Source organism: Vombatus ursinus, unplaced genomic scaffold (genome assembly GCF_900497805.2).
Source record: "Vombatus ursinus unplaced genomic scaffold, bare-nosed wombat genome assembly UNPS02014945.1, whole genome shotgun sequence".
NCBI lineage: Eukaryota > Metazoa > Chordata > Mammalia > Diprotodontia > Vombatidae > Vombatus > Vombatus ursinus.
Genome location: NW_020954723.1, coordinates 23691101 through 23709452, shown reverse-complemented (window position 1 = coordinate 23709452; position 18352 = coordinate 23691101). Strand labels below are relative to the sequence as shown.

At 40.3% G+C, this 18352-nt stretch overlaps 1 protein-coding gene across 6 annotated transcripts in view; it reads right to left on the bottom strand.

Moving 5' to 3' along the window:
• Positions 1-5879: 5879 nt before the first annotated feature.
• MLH3 (mutL homolog 3) overlaps positions 5880-18352 on the bottom strand; it is a 32385-nt gene continuing 19912 nt past the window's right edge. For 4 of the 6 annotated variants that reach the window (XM_027844853.1, XM_027844852.1, XM_027844855.1 and 1 more), the window contains 8 exons: positions 17049-17121; positions 13243-13314; positions 11809-11920; positions 10764-10923; positions 8779-8802; positions 8598-8676; positions 7189-7340; positions 5880-6295 (listed from right to left, as the gene is read on the bottom strand). In XM_027844853.1, coding sequence (XP_027700654.1) covers positions 6197-6295; positions 7189-7340; positions 8598-8676; positions 8779-8802; positions 10764-10923; positions 11809-11920; positions 13243-13314; positions 17049-17121 — 771 coding nt within the window. In that variant the 3' untranslated portion in view covers positions 5880-6196. Of the gene's footprint in view, positions 6296-7188; positions 7341-8597; positions 8677-8778; positions 8803-10763; positions 11263-11808; positions 11921-13242; positions 13315-17048; positions 17122-18352 lie in introns of those variants that run through there. The other 2 variants (XR_003567555.1, XM_027844856.1) reach the window with 2 other exon arrangements.

Here is an 18352-nt window from a genome sequence, read left to right as displayed (position 1 = left end):
CAGTGACTCCCTATCACTTAGAATAAAATATAAAAGCCTCTGTTTGGCATTCGAAGTCTTTCATAATAAGCTAGTCTGCTTCTGCCTCTCCAGTCTTCTTACATCTTCCCCACTCTGTAATCCAGTGCCACTGGCCCCTTTGCTATTTATCTTGTAAGATGCCATCTCCAGATACTGGGCATTTTCACTGGCTGTCCCCTATGCCTAGAATACTCTCTCTCCTCATCTTTGCCTCCTGGCTTCTTTCAGGTCAAAAATTCCATTTTTATGAGAAGCCTTTCCTGATCTCCCTTAATGCTAGTATCTTCTCTCTATTATCCCAATTTTATCCCATACGTATCTTGTTCACACGTTGTTGTTTGCATGTTGTCTCTCTCATTAGCTTCCCCAGAGCTTAGTACAGTACCTAGCACACAGTAGGTGCTTAATATGTGCTTACTGATTTAGGGGAAAGGTTCAGAATGGCTATGTCCTTAGCCCTCTTCTCTCTTAGTGATCAACTCACATGGGTAGAAAACTTCCACTCTACATATTCAGTCTTATTTTGCGTTGAATTCTAGTCTTGCATCACAACTGCCTGTCCAAAATGTCCACTTGGATGTACCACGGGCATATAAAAGTTATTGTTGTCATTCAGTCATTTTTCAGTCGTATTTGAATCTCCACAACCCCATTTGGAGTTTTCTTGGCAAAGATACTGGAGTGGTTTGCCATTTCCTTCTCCAGCTCATTTTACAGATGAAGAAACCGAGGCAAACAGGGTAAGTGACTTGTCCAGGATCATGCAGCTAGTAAGTGTCTGAGCCCAGATTTGAACTCAGGAAAAAGAATCTTCCTGATTTCAGGCCCAGCACTCTATCCACTGAGCCACCTAGCTACCCCCAAGTATGCCATCTAAAGATACTTGTAAACTATTTAATCCAATGCCTTTTTCCTCAGTACTTATTTCACTTGCCCTCTCTTCAGCTCTTGACACCATAGACCACCCCCAACCCCCATCCTTTTTCCTCATTTGCCTCTGTAATACCTCCTCTTGGCTCTCCTCCTACACGTCTGACCTTTCCAGGCCGATTTGCAGGTGTCCTCCATGCCCTAATCCCTGGCCTCAAGTGTCTCCTCCAAGCCTTCCTGGCCTTCTCTTTCTTCACTCATTTAGTCTTTATTGGCTCCCATGGGTCTGAGTTTCATTGTTCACACAGGTGACTCCAACCCACGAATTTAATTAAGTTCAACAAAATTTTGAAGGTGGACAGAGTATTTGCAATGCATAAGACACTATGTTAGGTGCTGAATAAAAAAATAACAATGGTTAACAGTCCTTTCTCTCACAGACTTTATATGTATACCCATGAGTAAATACATCATAAATACAAGGATATTTCATGGTGGTGGAAAGGAGAGCATTCATGTTTGTGGGGCATTCACAAAAGGCCTCAGGTTGGAGGCCACACAAGCTGAGCCTTGAATAGAGCCAAGGATTCCAAGACGCAGAGGTGAGAAAGATCAGCTCAGGCACAAGAAGCAGCTTCCAGGGGTGGGGCACCTACGGCCTCGAGGCCACATGTGGCTCTCTAGGTCCTCAAGTATGGCCCTTTGACTGAATCCAAATTGGATTCAGAGGGCTGCACTTGAGGACTTAGAGGGCCACGATGTAGCTTTGAAGCTATAGGTTCCTCACCCCTGGCTAAAAGACAGGAGGAGACATGTAAGGGAAGCAGAAAATAGGAATGGGGAATATCTGAAAGGAATGAGTAAGAAATCAGTTGGGAAAGTTGGTGGGAGCCACACTGTGGAGAGCCCTAAAGGACAAACTGAGAAGTTTGGCGCAGCAGATCGAGCACGGGGCCTGGAATCAGGAAGACTCATCTTCCAGAGTTCAAATCCAGCCTCAAACACTTACTAGTTGCGTGACCCCGGGTAAGTGACCTAACCTTGTTGGTCTCAGTTTCCTCATTTGCAAACTGAGCTGAAGAAGGAAATGGCAAGGCACTCCTGTATCTTTGCCAAGCAAACCCCAAATGGGGTCACACAGTCAGACATGCCTGAAAAATGACTGAACAACAACTGTGGGGACTATACTAAAGGCTAATGAAGGAAGAATAAAAGGATTGTCGAGCAGCAGTGACAGAAGATTCAGCAGCCAGAGAACTGTCGGGCAGGCCTTTTACCTCTATTCATGTGGGCCGTCAGGTGTTACAGTGGGTAGGCAGCTGGACTTCGAGCAGACTTTGAAGCCTGCCCACCAGTAACAGGACAGGGTAACGAGGGATTTAAGGGAAGAAGACAGTACATAATTTAACTGGTCAACTGCAGGGTCAAAATTATGAAGAGGGAAGTGAGGCTAAAGCATGGGTGATGACCTGGGAGGACTGTGAGGAAGGAAGGTGCGGGATATCACCATGAAGAAGAAAAATAGGTTAGGAGGAGTTGGGCAGAAAGACAGAGAAAAAGGAAGGGAAGGGAATAAGCATTTATATAGTACCTACTGTATGCCAGGCATTGTGCTAAGTTACAATTATCTTACTGGATCTCCCAACAACCCTGTGAAGTAGGTGCTATTATTATCATCCCCATTTTATAGTTGAAGAAACTGAGGCAAAGTTTGAATTATTTGCCCAGGGTCTTGTTGTTATGGTGATTTAGTAGTATCTGCCTCCTCGTGACCCCATTTGGGGTTTTCTTAGCAGAGATACTGGAGTGGTTTGCCATTTCTTTCTCCAGCTCATTTTATACACGAGGCAACTATCCACTGTGTCACCTGGCCTTTAAGGCTAGGCTAGGAGGTTATAATCAGAAAGAATTTCAGAATTCTGGATGATAGAGGTAGCACAGTTATGGGGGATGCAAACAGGAGATGTAAGTTGGCTAGTCTGGCCAGAGCTGGAGCACAGCATACAGAGGGGAATAATATGCAAAAACACTGAAAAGGTAAAAAGAGACCCTGTTGTGATGAGCCCCAAATAGGGGAATTTATATATGATCTGAAATTATTATTAATAACCAATGATTCAGGGAGATGCAGAGTTCCCCCATTTTCTAAAGTCCTGATTTTAAAAGTTCAGTCTCTTGCAGAACATTGCAGATAACGAGATTGGACTAACTTTCTTGTTCAAAAACCCACCCAGGTGGAAGCTATAGTGATCTGCTCAGCCTTGGGTGGGGTATGCATTCTTTGACCAGATGGCCCAAAGCTAGAGATAGTTTCTTGGTCCAAGGGTGACATGATATCCCTCATTTTAATATAGCCCATCTCCCATCGTGTTAACCAGTCAGAGTTGACTGCCACTCCTCTTCCAAAAGAACAAATTAGCTCTGAGCCTGACACCATGATTGCCTTTGGTCTAAGAGGGAAGCCAAATGACCATCTTTTTATTAATACCATGCTGGCATTATTAACAAAATGATTAAATTACTCAGAAATTATGTCCCTCAAACCTTTTCAATCATCACAGATCCTAGTGGAACTTCCGGTGTGTCCAGACCTCTGTCTTACTTTACTTAACCCTCATGCTACTTAGATGGGCTTCTATGTCAAAATGCCTGCCTGATTCTAGAACTTCTTTTCCCTTGGCTTTGGCCCTGGCCTCCTTCCATATCTGTCCTCTACCATGTGCTCCTAAGCCTTGCCCCGCAGTTGCGCCCCAAAACCTGTTGCCATTTATGGTCCTGGGGCTGACCATGGGATTTTTTCAGGTCTCCAACACCTTCTATTAGCTGCTTTGCCATGTGCTCTTGGCCTGGAAGAACCTGCGAAACTGAAGAAACAGAATAAAAAATACAACCTGTCTTTTCCTGTGGTCAAAGTTGCCACAGATGTGAACCTGATAAAGCTGCACTGCTTATAAAAATGTGGCTTTTATTCTTCTTAATAACTAAGAAGTTACGCGTTTCATAAAATTGTCCCCACTTTAGACTCTGGAAAACCCTGTTTCTCTCCAGGGGTGGTGGGATGCGGACTTTTATCAGGCTAAGGATCAGGGACAAGGCTATCAGGGTAGTCCTAGCTGCCACAGGTGATGGGGTGGAATATCGTAACTCTGCCTTTGGACAGGCAGGCCATTGAGGGTGACTGAATCACTTATGATGGTATTTCTAATCCTGGGAGTCTATGAAAATGTTGGTTCAGTACAAGAACAGTGCTTCTCAAACATCTTCACTTGATGGCCCTCATGAGAGATGCTGTGTCATCTCTCTTTCAAATTTAAAGTAAAAATTCTCAAAGCAACATTTTACTCTTATCATCCAGACTTGTAGCTTGTTCACAGTGCATGTTACTGCTTTTTCCACAAGTCTAATCCACTAAGCATTTTTATTAACCAGAGACATAGAAAATGCTTTTCTAAACAATTCATGTGTTAAGGAAGTAGGAATATATAAAGGAGACTGCTTGGAAGCATTTTGCAAGGAGGAAAATCCAGTGTTCACATGGAATTATGCCATGATTAAGACTGTAGATGGTAATTAAGCATGGATAATAATAACAGCTAACCTTTATATAGCATTTACTATGTACCAGGCCCTTTATAATCATTATGTCATTTGATCCTCACAACTTTGGGAGGTAGGTGCTATTATTATCCCCACTTTACAGATGAGGAAATTGAGGAGAACAGAAGTGACGTGACTGGCCCAGGATCACACAGCTAGTAAGTGTCTGAGGCTAAATTTGAACTCAGGTCTTCCCGACTTAAGGCCCATTGCCTCTATCCACTGTGACACCTAGGTGCCTAGATAGAAGTTGGGTTGGACCCAAAAGAACCCCTATCCCTTGAGGAAAATGCAGGGGAAATCACGAGCGATCATACCTGCTTAGGCAAAGTTAGGCATCTTATTAAAAGAATAAATACTGCATTGAGACATAAAGCTTTTAAAAACAAACATATACCGAAAATTAATGGTCTGCCATGGCCAAAAAAGTCCATTGTTGACTGGCCAGCTTCCTGGTGATGAGCTTTTCCATACTTAGCTGGGTCAACCCTCAGAACACAGCTTTGGTCTATGGTGAGGGCCATAACCGAAGCATTTCCAACATGGTGGAACCTGTAAGAGCTTACACTCCACTGGCATGGCCTTTGAGAACCCAGGATCACCTTCACATCAGGCTCAGATATTGGAGAAGTACTTAGCGGAAGCGAAATTGAGGAAGGCCTGCAGTACTTTGGATGGATTCCCCAGGATGCGTCCTTATAAGAGGACATGGCTGAGACTCACATAGGATGGGTAGATATGGATAGGTCGTGATCTGCACTGTCGGAAGGAACTTCCAAGTCAGGGAGGTTACAGATCCATTATGAGTATCCCCCCTGAGGGGGAATATGAGTATCCATATAATAAAAATCTCAACCCCAGACATCTTTAAAAACAAACTTTCAGTATTTCTGTGGTTGTAGATATATACAACATCATTTGCTAGACAATTGTTTTAAAGACAGCAGAAAAATGGAAACTAGAAATTTTCTCCATCCAGTTCTTGTCCTCTTTCTTTTTCTTGACCACCATGACTTGTGTTGGTCAGTTCCCTAAAATCATCTAGTTGAAAATGATGGAAGGGTAAGGACCCTATCTTCAACTAGATGGAAAAAAAACACTGGTTGGGGTTGTTTGTAGAGGAGATTCTTGGTCAGGTATGGGTTGGCCTTGATGGCCTCTCAGGCCCTTTTCATCATTCAAATAATCCAGTTATTGTGGGATCAGACTGGATGGAATAAGACTCTTTAGGTCTGGGCTTTTAAATGTAGGCAAGGGACGGGGCTCAGGAAAACTATAGGATAGGAAGGTGTATAAGGGACTAGCATTGAACATGGATGGGAGGACATTACCAATCCTTTGTAATGTAGATTAAATGAAAACTAAACTGATGACTTTTTTTTAAAATCCATTATTAAATTTTACTCCAAAATAAGACACGGAAAGGTATTTTCAACCTCCTGATTCATACAAATGCATACATTTACATATTTCCCCTTATGCAGCTTTCAGATTTGAATTATTATGTGGCAGTTTGCCTATTGAGATACCCAAGAAAGGATGTTATGCTTTTGCAGTCAGTTCTGTGCATTGGGCTTGCTAAGGAAAGTGTCACAACCGCAGTGATTCATCCTGTATGCGGCCATATTCAGCCAACTTCCCTTCATCTTCTCACAGTTGTGGGGCCTGTCCAGAGAGTCTTGTATTCATGGAAGTTCACAAGGTGGTTTCATCCTTTGTTTTGCTTTTCATCATGAGTCTCTACTTTCTTAAACAAATGCCAGGCCCGGGCCATTTTGCGAAGTTTAGCAAGGTTGGGTTTAGGATACTAGGAAAAAAAAAGAATTATTATAGTTGTTAACATACTAAAGCAAATATGGATACTCAAATCCCAAATACACTGTTAATTTACCAAAGTATATTGAAATCAGGCTTCAGGGAAGACTAAATGAGCAACACAATAGGTTTCTCCAGGATAAAAAAAAACTCCTCTAATAGTCGTGGAACCTAGATTCTTTGTGGTTCAGAATGGGGCAGAGTTTCCAGCACTAGGGAGTTCAACTGGGCTGCATACAAAGTTCTAATACCCATGACTCACTGTAAAAGAAGAATTGGTAGTTCTTTAGTGGGAAAGGTAAGCACAATTGCTGGCTCTAGGAATGCAATAACATGGACATTCTTAATATGGTCTCATGTTCTGTTTCAGTTAAGATTATAACTGAGAACAGAAAATATTCTTAATTTAAACCACTCTGTGTCCTTGCAGCTTTATCCACACCAAACTCTCTGGGGTGGATTGTGACCACAGTCTCATAATCCCCCAAGATGCAGAGACTCCATCAACTGGCATTGCCGTTACAATAAGTTACTTTCATGGTAAGTGACCAGGTAGTATGACCACGCTTAGCCAAAAGCTAATCTGCAGTATCCCTACCAAGTCTCTACAGTTCTAGGAAAAAGAATTGCTCCGTCCTATCCAGAAAGACAAGAGCAAGTCCGCACTAGATATGATGGATCCACAAATCTGTGCTTATACCAAACTCAAGAATACTGAACCATGTGTGTGTGGTGGTGGTGGGGGGAGGGGTGTGTGTGTGTGGGCATTTCAAAATGGGTGAGCAAGAAGAGCTGGTAGTTTATTCAAGGCAGCACTGTTCCCTGCCCTTTAAAAGAAAGAGGGAGACTCAGTTTCCTCTTCTTCACTCTTAATCGCTAAGGTACCTGTTTCTCCTGTTCCAGATGGTCTACGTCTGCCAAGGGCAGCATCGAAGGTCTCCCATGAGCACACTGGAAGGGCAGCTGGCACCGAGACAGAGCCTCAATAAGTCGACAGCTCTCCTCTAGGCTCAGGCTGTCATTAAACTTAATAGCTCCTAAAAACAAGAAAGGAGCACAAGAGAAGGGTCACATGGACAGTGAGAAAGCAATCCTGACTATGCCCCAAATGTCTCCTAAATAAAGGAACATACATCTTGGACACTTTTCTGTCGGTCTTAGAATTGCTGGAGTCATCACCTCAGACCATGGATGGAACTTACGGCTTCCTGCTTCACCATGCTCCTCAGCCATTCCCTGAGGAAACTCTCATCCTCGTAAGAAGGTTATGTTTTGTGGCTTAAACTAGAGCCATATAATGTGTTTTCAGAGTTCCTCTGAGTGACAAAAGCAGCCTTACATTCTTCGGAGTAACTAAGCCTTATATAATTAGGGTTATTTTTCAATATTTTCTTTCCTCTGGCTCCAGGTTCAATCTACCAAGTCATGTTAATCTTTCTTCAAAATGTCCCCTTTCATTTGCCATTTTCTTTCTACTTCTACAGAACCCACCCTAATGTAAATCTTCACTAGCTCTTGCTTATGTCATTATAATAGCCTAAATCTGATCCATCACACAAAAGTAGCAGTCAGAACATTTTTCTCAAATGCCATTTTGTTTTATTTTTTTCCTGCTCAAGATCCCATATCAAATGCCTGGACAACACAGTATGAAGGAATGAGCATTAGATGTGCAGTTGGAGCCCTAATGGTTCAAATCTTGGCTGTGCTGCTTTTACAAATACATCCCTTGGCCTTAGTTTCCTTCTCTGAAAAATGAGACGGTTGGAGTCCCAATCCAAGGTCTGTTCTAGCTCTAAAGTCTACGTGCCAAAGTGAAACGTTCCATTTTGGACTTCAAGGCTTCCATCTCCCCTTCTCAATCTAACTTCTTCATACTTCTCTATATAGATCCTTTATTCAAACTAAGCTAATCTACTTGGTGTTCCACAAGTATGGATTTGTTTGTTAGGCCTATGTTCATGCCATTCCTTCCATCCACTGTTTTCTTTTTTTCTTCTCTCTACTAATTCATGTTGAGTTTCATTCAAAACCCACTTCTTCTAGGAAAGCTGATTCTATTTGCTCTTCCATTTGGCTCTCCTACTGAACTCCTATATCAAATATTTGTATGAAACTCAAATGATCCCACTGTATTTTCCTTTGGTTGTTTCACATGTGTGTTGTTTCTTAATACAGACTGTAGGCTTCTAGAGGCAAGGCTCCATTTGTCTTACATTCTCCTCTTTCTTCTTCCACCCGTCAAGAGTGCTTAGCATAGAGTGAATCTTTAATAACTACACTGAGGTTCTTACCATGACAGGCCTGGGACGCTAACACCTTCTGGATGGTAAGTGGCAAAGTCCCTTGAGCTCCTCCTGTAGTCTGAAGCAGCTAAAAGCAATAGGACATGATTAACTCTTCATTCATAGTAGGAATAGAGGGTGATAGATGTGAGACCTCTGCCTGTCCTCCCCAAACAAAAGAATTGCTTACCTCTACTTGTTCTCGAATAAATTCCTGGAAAGCAAAAAATAAGTGCAAGTAAGCTGCTGTTATTCTATCTTTTCTCTACCAAGAAAATAAATATTTGAATTGACTCCTTTAAGGACCAGCAGCCTCAAGGAAAGGAAGCTTGGAATATGAGGTTTTATAAAACATAAAGTGCTTTGAGTAAGACGTTCTGTGAAGATTTAAACACATTTGTGCAAGGGAGACTCGATCCAGACACAGCTCCCAACAGCTTATGAGGACGTGTAATTGGTAAGAGTGGCTTTGATCATTTATTAAGAGATAGTCTGTTTCTGTTTAAAACTCTAGCCAGAACAAGTGTAATGTTGGACACATATTGTGAATAAAGGCAAATAAATAAGAAAAAAATTAACATAATTTTCCACTCAATACAACCCATGCTTTATGATCATAAACACCAGAAATTTTTCATTCAAGTTTCCACAGTAGTTCTTGGAAACTCCCTATCTTTAGATTTAAAAAAAAAACTCTATAGTACTTAAAAAAATTGCCTGGCATATTTTTGCCCCTGTTACATCTCTTTCAACAGCCTTATTAGAGCAGATACTAATTTTTTTGGGCAGGACAATCAGGGTTAAGTGACTTGTCCAAGACCACAGAGCTAGGAAGTGTCAAGTGTCCAAGGCTGGATTTGAACTCACGTCCTCCTGACTCCAGGGCCAGTGCTCTATCCACTGTGCCACCTAGCTGCCCTCAGCAGATGCCATACTACAAATGAATTTTAAAGACATTTCTACCAGACCTCCTTTCATGCTACCCATTTGTAAAACCTTTGAAAGTTAAGCTAGTCCAGTTACAGGGAAGAGCACTGCTTGAAGATACAGCACCACTAGCGATTTCTTTGCAATAAATCACAGGACTTCTTTATTAGGGATAAAGTGCTCAGCACAGTGCCTGACACATAGTAAGCATTTAATAAAGGTTTCCTTGGTTTATTGTTTCCCTCCTTCCTTCCTTTCTCAGTGCCTCTAGGCTCCCATTGCTCTTAATTGTCCTTCTTTTAGATCAGACTTAGAAAATACTCCTTCCTCCTCTTCTCCCAAGCCATGTTCTAATTCCCAAAGTTACTCAAAGCCAAATGGTAGACATTGCACTGCCTCAAAATCACAGCCATATTTCTCCCAAGAGGAGAAAAAAACAAACAGAAAGAAACTGAGTGACCCCCTTATCAAAGTTAGTACAACAGAGACAAATAGTAACTCCTCTCACATTCTCTACCATTGGTGTTTCCAGAAACTAACACATTTAGATTACAAAGCCCAGTGAGCAAGATCTGCATACAATTCCCTGATAAGTCGCTTGCCCATCATCACACTGAAAGGGAAGTGTGTGTGTGCGTGCATGTATGCGTGTGCGTGTGTGTGTGAAATGCTGTGAGAAAAGAGCTTTGAAAATTATAAAGCATCATATCAATGTGAGCTATCATTATTACTATTACTAATAACATCAATGCTACCATTACAACTGTTGGGTTCAATTAATGTTAAATGATTTGTTCTCTTAACTAGGAGCATGTTAGTGATTTGTTCCATCTGCCAGAAGTTAAGAGGCTACTTCTCTTTGGAGATACAGCAAAGCCATTCCAGTTCCCTTCAGAATCAACAAAAAATTATCTCGATCAGCCTGGCTGAACATAAGTAAGATTTTTCTTGCCATCATAAGCTTGATTTCAAACTGAAATAAACTCCTTAACAGCCGTCTTTGATGTGTGTGCTGCAAAAGTTTTTGTTCTAGTTTAATAGAGATTGAATAGCAAAGTCTATTAATGAAAAAAATAAAAAAGAAGGTGGGGGGAGAGGAGGGTTAGGGTAGAAGCCCCAAAGTAAAGACTGCTGAGAGAATGAGGGTAGCAAAGGACAGCTTATCAAATCGACCAAGGTCAAGCTCACGGCCTCTCCAGGCCAAATGCACCGGGACAGTCCCAAAGCAACCTTCCCAGCACGGCTCACCTCCAGGATACTTTTTGTCACAGTAGGTCTTCCCCTCCGAACTTCATTGGCTTCTCTTTCTACAAAGCAGAGCGGCACCTCCCCAACAAGGATATGGGAGCTGGGGGTATCGGGAAATATGAATTTCAGGCCCAGATCTTCTAGACCCTTGTGGTAACACCTAAAGAGATGAAGAGTCTCCAATGAACTAGAGTATATCAAAGAGTACTTCTGAAGAAGACTCCTTTGTTTCCATTTCAGTTACAAATACTCCATCATTTTTCAGAAATTGCCCTGGTTTTTAAAAGCTTCTCTCATTCTCTCATAATTAAAGATCTTCTTTTAGGATTCTACTATTATAATATCTCCCCTTTTGAGATCACAGTAACCTCCACTTATTCCCCATTTCGCTCAGGGAAACAAGGGTCTTGAGAGATTTAAAATACCTGGATTTACTTTTCCTCTTCACTGGAGAGTTACTCACTCTGATAGTTGATTTTCAACTGGCTCTTAAAGAAGCCTGGCACAAAAACAAAGAGCTCAGAATGTTTTAAATCAGCATGAAGGCAGGGAAGTAATTAATGGCCCCTGGATCCGAGAAGTTACAGATTAACTGGATGTAAATAAATGGATCTGCAGCTAATCTAAATTAGGCCCTAGGAGAAATGAAGTATTGGCAATAGCCTTATTTCCAAATCTGAAATAAATAAGAGACAATTCTCTCCTTCCCATTTCCATAAACGGCTGCCATCCCAGGAGTTGGGAAAGGTCTTATCTAGTGAATCACTACATGATTTATCCCTGCTATGCTTCTCTGTGCTAGACATTTCCTTCAACGTGATTATGGGAACTATATCTAAGGAATGAGAATACATTGATACAAAGCAGAATGGAAGCAATTATAGCAGTAACGTTGCTTTCAGAGACTACAGAATAAACACTCCCTGTTCCAAGAAAGGGCGAAAATGATCTAAGTTCTAGCCGCTGGACCAGATTACTAGGCACACTCTATCCTATACTCAGTATCCCATCTTTAAAATGTTCATCACTCAAGCATGGTACTAACTGTAAGAGCCTCCTCTGTTCCTCTGTCACTGTGACCTCCAGTGGTGGGTAGATGGTAGAAGACAGCAATTTCTTGCGGTGAAAGCTTTTTGGCTGTTCCTTCTCATAGGAATCTATTGGCAGAAAGTTTAATAGGTGGGAACAAAGAGAAATAAAGTCTAGGAGTCTCAGATCAAGCATGAAACATGACAGAGCATAATAATGTTAATTATTCTACTGCCTAGTTTTAGACCAAGAGTTTTTAACTTCAGAGTTTCAGGTTTCAGCCTTTTGGCAGACTCAAAATGTAATCCAGCCTGTCCATACGTTTTCACAGTAACTTAGTAATCTAAGAAATCTTCATCTTCTATACCAAAGACACAATGTCACATACATGTAGACAAATAACAACTACTCTTTCACTGATACAACTGAATGATGTGGGTAGGCTGGGAAAGAATACAAGGTTTTCTAATACAAATCTTGAGACTGTATCACTTATTCTCAAGAGGTCACTAGAGAAGACCGATCAGCATAATAGTCTAAACACCATTGCAATGAAGTTTCTCTAACTGTGATACTGTAATATGTTCTCTCTTTCTTGGGCCTTCCTCTTTTAAAGAGAAGTGAAAAATGGCATGGCAAATTTCTATTCAATAGAAGTATCCATCTCTATCCTTTCCTAGTCCACTGTCAACAGTGTTTTTTTGTTACTTACCCACAAAAGTAAAGCTCTTCCTGTAATTTCATCCGTTGGGGAGAACATAGTCCGATAATGTGAAAAATGGTCTATAGTGTTTCTAAAATGCATACCAAGCCTTCCGAGATTCTAGAAACCTTTGCCCAATGGACACTGAAGTGGAACTGCCCGGCTCAGTCCCCTCAACTTAATTCAAGTCTCTGCTCTGGACACCATGAATAGTAGTAGGAAACCTCAGGGACCAATGGGCACATTTCCTAAGCTTCTGACCAATTACAACCTTCCTGTCTGGATGACAGGTCTGACTGTTATGTCCTTAACTTAGAGTAGAGGGCACGAAAGGGCCTTCATTCAAGTGGCCCACTGCCTAGGTACTTCTTGGCGTGCCCCTGCTGCCCTGAGGATTTCCTCAGGACCTACCCCACAGGCAGACATCTGCTGAGAAGTCAGTCATCTCCGTTATTCCATGCCTTTCTTGTTGTTCAGCTGTTTCAGTCATGTCCAACTCCTTGTGACCCCATTTGGGGTTTTCTTGGCAAAGACACTGGAGCAGTTTGCCAATTTCTTCTCTAGCTCATTTTACAGATGAGGAAACTGAGGCAAACTGGGTTAAATGACTTGCCCAGGTCATACAGCTAGGAAGTATCTGAGACTGAATCTGAACTCAGGAAGATGAATCTTCCTGACTCCAGGCCCAGTACACTATCCACTGTGCCTCTTAGCCGCCCTATTATTCTGGCCACAATTACGTCTTACCACAAATGAGCTGCTCTAAGCGGATCCTCTCGTGGGCAGCATGCTGATCTACCAAGACAAGCAGGTTTCCACCTGGGAATATCAGAAGAGATTAGGACCATTTGAATTCCAAACTCGGGAGAACGAGAATAAAAGAACCATTTTATATAGAGCAACAAAGGCTGACTGAAATTACTTAACAACATAAGTACAAGATGAACCAAGGTTAACTAAAGAGCAATAGTATACTTTTAGCTTTCCAAAATACTGAAATTGTAATAAAGATGCTAACAAAAGATGCTTTCAGAGTCAGTATTTCCATGAGCACGGGCATTCCCTTTAGCTATGCATATCTTAGCTTTTCTCTGCTTAGCATGGTTTCCATTGGTATCTTGGGCTAAAAAGCTTCCTCACCCAGAAGCCAACCACCTAGGCTCTCTGAATTTTGCTAGGCTGGTCCTCGGACAATTTCGCTGGAACCATATTGGAAGCCTTTCCAGCTTGGGAGAGGATGTCCAAGGTACTTTATCAGTATATCCTTCAAGAACCAAGGGTCACGTCTATGCCATGATGCAGTTTAGGAATATCTTAAGGCCTTTTTGAAAAAGGCACTGAATTTATTTCTAATGAGAGAGTGTTGTCATTAGTACTCACTAAGGATTAAACACTACACTTATATGCTTTATTAATTTTAATTTGATAAAATGGAGTTTCATTAAACACCACATTAAAATAATCTAAATTGACTGCATGAAGATTTGGGATCCATGAAGATTGTGATTTTTATATCATTTGAAGAGCATCCAAATGTCTTGGCAGAGGGCCATAGGATACCACATTTCTGGTTATGCTTCTTTTTCAGTGCTTAGGAAAATGAAGTGTAAAAAATAAGTCCCATTCTCTTTCTGTTATGATAGCAGAATTAGTCTTCCTAAATACAATAGGAACATCTGTAGCCATATTCTTCAAGATGTCATCATGGCTTTTTTTCATGAGGGCTTGTCATGAACATCTTGCAGGAAGGAGTAACTCTGGCTGAGGTTTACTTTTATAGGTTAGAACTTTATTGCTCTGGCCAAGGGCCATTGCAAGAATTAAAGTTTATTAGAACTGCTTTAAAAATGAAATTCTGTTCTTGAAATTGGCTGAAGAAGATTATGCCAAATGGCTATTTGCTCTTCCTCCTACCTAAGAGATAAAAGACGCTGCCCCCAGGATACCCTCGAGCCCAGGGCATGAGAGGTTAAGTCTAGAAAAAGAAGCAATTTTTTGTACCGGAGCCCAAAGACAGGGTTGGCCCCCAGTGCTGTAATTTAAACTCCTTTGAGGACAAGAATTGCAGCTGGTTGTGATGAATGCTGTACATCCTGTGCTGGGCAAAACAACTGAATAAATAATAAACTATGAGGCAATAACATCAATATGAAACTGATGCCAATGTTCATTACTAAGAGTAAGGGATACTATGAAATCAGGACCACACCTACCCTTGGCCTATCTAGAAGGATGTTTATTCTTTCTTCTGTTTATAGTACTTCCATTTTTCATTTCTTAGATATAAATGGAGATATGACAGTAACTCTATCTACATCAGAAACTATATATATATATATTTTTTTTATAACCCTTGTCTTCTGAGGCTTCATAACTAGATAGCTGTACTTAACTATAACAGAAACAAGGAACATAAAATGTCAAGCTAGAGGTATTCAGTTATCTGTAATTTAGGACAATAATTTGTTTGGCCATATAACAAAATACAAGTGCAAATGTCAAAAGTAAAGGAAGTAAGTTAAGAGTTTTGAACATATTATTCATAGAACTAAAAAAAAATTGGTAAAAAAAAATCCTGGATAATGGAAAAACTTTTGGTATTTTGACTTAAAAAAATACCAGAGTTATATTAGCTTATCTCAGAGGCTTCTAGTTTAATCCAGTATGTGTCATGAAGTCTAAAGAAAAGTTTACCATTGTCCTTTTCTCACCAGGTCCGAAACAAAACTCATTCACTATCTTCCTACCAAACCCTGTCCTCTCCCCCACTTTTCTAGCACTGTCAAGGGCACCACCATCCTCCTGGCTACTCAGGCTCCCCATCTTGGTGTCATCCTCAACTCCTGATGTACACCCACCACCATTTTTCCAATTTGTTTTCAAGTCTTCTCATTTCTACCCTCCCAATGTATCTCAAACATATGCTCTTTTCTCTACTCACACAGCTGTCCTATGTTTCAGGTCCTTATCATGTTACACCTGCACTAATACAATAGCTTTCTAGTTGGTCTTCTTGCCTTAATTCTCTCCCCACTACAAACTAGCCTCCACCAAGCTTCCAAACAGATTTTTCTAAAGTGTAGGTCTGACCATATAATCTCTCTACTCAGAAAACTCCAGTGGCTCCCTGTGACTACCAAGATCAAACAGAAAGTGTTCTGTTTGGTATTTAAAGCCCTTCACAACCTGAAACCTTACTATCTTTCAGATCTTTATACTTTACTTCCCTCAATGTACTCTATGATTCAGCTACACTTGCTTACTTACTGTTCCTCATACATGATATTCCATCTCCCAGGATATCAAAGGATTTTTTTCTTTTTCTTTTTTTTTTTTTCTAATGATGGTAGTGGGGAGAGAAAATAAATGCTTGTGAAATTGAAAAAAAAATAAATGAAAAAGGAGTTATAGCCTCTAGTAAAAAAAAAAAAAAAGAATTGATAACAATCAGAACTTCCCAAATTAATTCATTTTTACTGGCAGTCCACTGACTCCACTTGCCTATATTTTACAGGGAATGGAATTAATTTTTCTTTGCTCTACTGATGAACACTGGGATTATTAAGTAAATTAACGGTGTAAACAAGATTGAAGGATATATATTTAAGATGCTAATGAGAATAAACTCTTTCCAAATCAAAGGTTCTTAACCTGGTATCTGTGAACTTGCTTTTTAAATATTTTTCTTTTTTTTTTTAATTTACTTTGATTTATCAACAATCACTTGCATATGCTTCTGAGTTTAAAATTTTGCTCCCCCTTCCTCCCCACCACCCTCCCCAAGATGGCGCACAGTCTGATATAGGCTATACATATACATTCCTATTAAACATATTTTCACATTAGTGATGTTGTAAGTAAAAATTAGAACCAATAGGAGGAATCACCAGAAAGAAGAAACAAAACTCAACAGAAGAGAAAAAAATAGCAATTCAAATTCCATAGTTCTTTCTCTGGACGTGGACAGCATTTTCCATCTTGAGGTCTTTGGAGACGTCTTAGATCCCTGTATTGCTGAGAAGGGTTAAGTTTATCAATATTAGTCATCGCACAACGTGGCTGTTATTGTGGACAATGTTCTCTTGGTTCTGCTCACTTCACTCAGCATCAGACCATACAATTCTTTCCAGTCTTTTAAATATTTTGATAACTGTATTTCGATATGACTGATTTCCTTTGTAAACCTTTGTTTTATGCATTTAAATACATCACTCTGATATGTTGTCCACAGGCTTCACCAGAATGCTTACGTGGTCTGTAATTCCAAATGGTTAAGAACTCCTGGTTTAAAAGTATCCGTTTTACAGACTAATGGTTGCTATCTTATTTATCATTCTTATCTATTCATTAGAACAGATCCAAAGGAATTATATACTACATATGTACTTGCAACAACTATATTTATTTGAACATTTTCACAATTTTGATAATTCTTCTGCCTCACAGTTGGTTTAAATCAGCAATCGTATATCCAAAATTTCCTTAAAATAAGGCCATGCATCTCTTAACTGAAGGTCAGCAGAGTACTAATCAAGGACAGGCTCTATTCTTACCTGTGCCAACATTCTCTTCCTGTTTTGTACTCATTAAACAGGCAATAAACTTGTTATCCACTTGCTGGAGTACCTGCCAAATATTCAAATTAATAGCACAACAATGAATATAGGTTTACAAAGGAGCTAGAAACCATAACAACAGATTTAATATCAATATATCTTTCTATTAGAAAAAATGAAGTTAGTGTTATGGTACTGGCTGGAATCTAGACACACAGACACAGACACAGATACAGACACACACACACACACACACACACACACACACACAAACACAAAAGTAATCCTGAGGTTATACAACAGCCCATTCCGGGGGGGGGGGGAAGGATGGCCTATATTTAGAGAACTATTATATATTTCATTGATGCTCGGTGATGCTAAGGCTCCAGCCTCCTTTTCTAGCCCTATTTCTTACTACTCCACTAAATGTTTTCCACAATACACCAACCAAACTGGACTAGTTCCTGAATATCTTCACCCCTGCACCAAAGCTCATGTTCTTCTCTTCTCTTAGAATGCTTTCTCCTCACAGCTCCACTTGTTGAATCCTACCAACCTTTTAAGATCTAGTGCCGAGTGTATCTCCTCCATGAAAACTTCCTTCCTTTACTGAAAGGGATTTCTCCTTCCTCTGAACCCCCAATTCACTTAGTTTATATCTCTTTTTATGGCATATACCACATATTCTTCCTTGTACTACAGCTTTTTTTTTTTAATTTGCCCTATCCCTCCTACTGGATTAATTTAAACTCCTGGAGGCTAAGAGTTGTATCTAAATCATCTTTCTAACATTTATAGCATATTATAAGCTGTTGTGCTAGTGCTCAAAAGAATTTACTTGAAATGAATTACACAAAAATCTAGAATTTAGGAGGAGGGAAAAAGTTCTTTAAAAATGTACAGAATTTAATCATGATATTAAGTCTTAAAAAGTTTTAAAATCCAAGTTGACTGATAAACTTGGTAAGATAACAGAATTAGAGGGGCAGCTAGGTGGTGCAGTGGATAGAGCTCTGGCCTTGGAGCTGTGTGACCCTGGGCAAGTCACTTAACCCCAATTGCCTCACAAAAAAAAAAAGATACAGAATTAGGGCCGACATGTTGGGGCAGTCATTGGGAAAGATGAGAATGCTAGAGACACAGGGAGTGAATAGATATGTAAAGAGAGAAAATAAGAAGGAGGATATAAAAAAACAAGGTAAAAAGATGATCATGGTTGAGTGGCAGTGCTTCACAGTAAACAGAGTGCTGGACTTGGAATCACAAAGACCTATAATTCAAATTCTGCCCCTGCCCCTTGC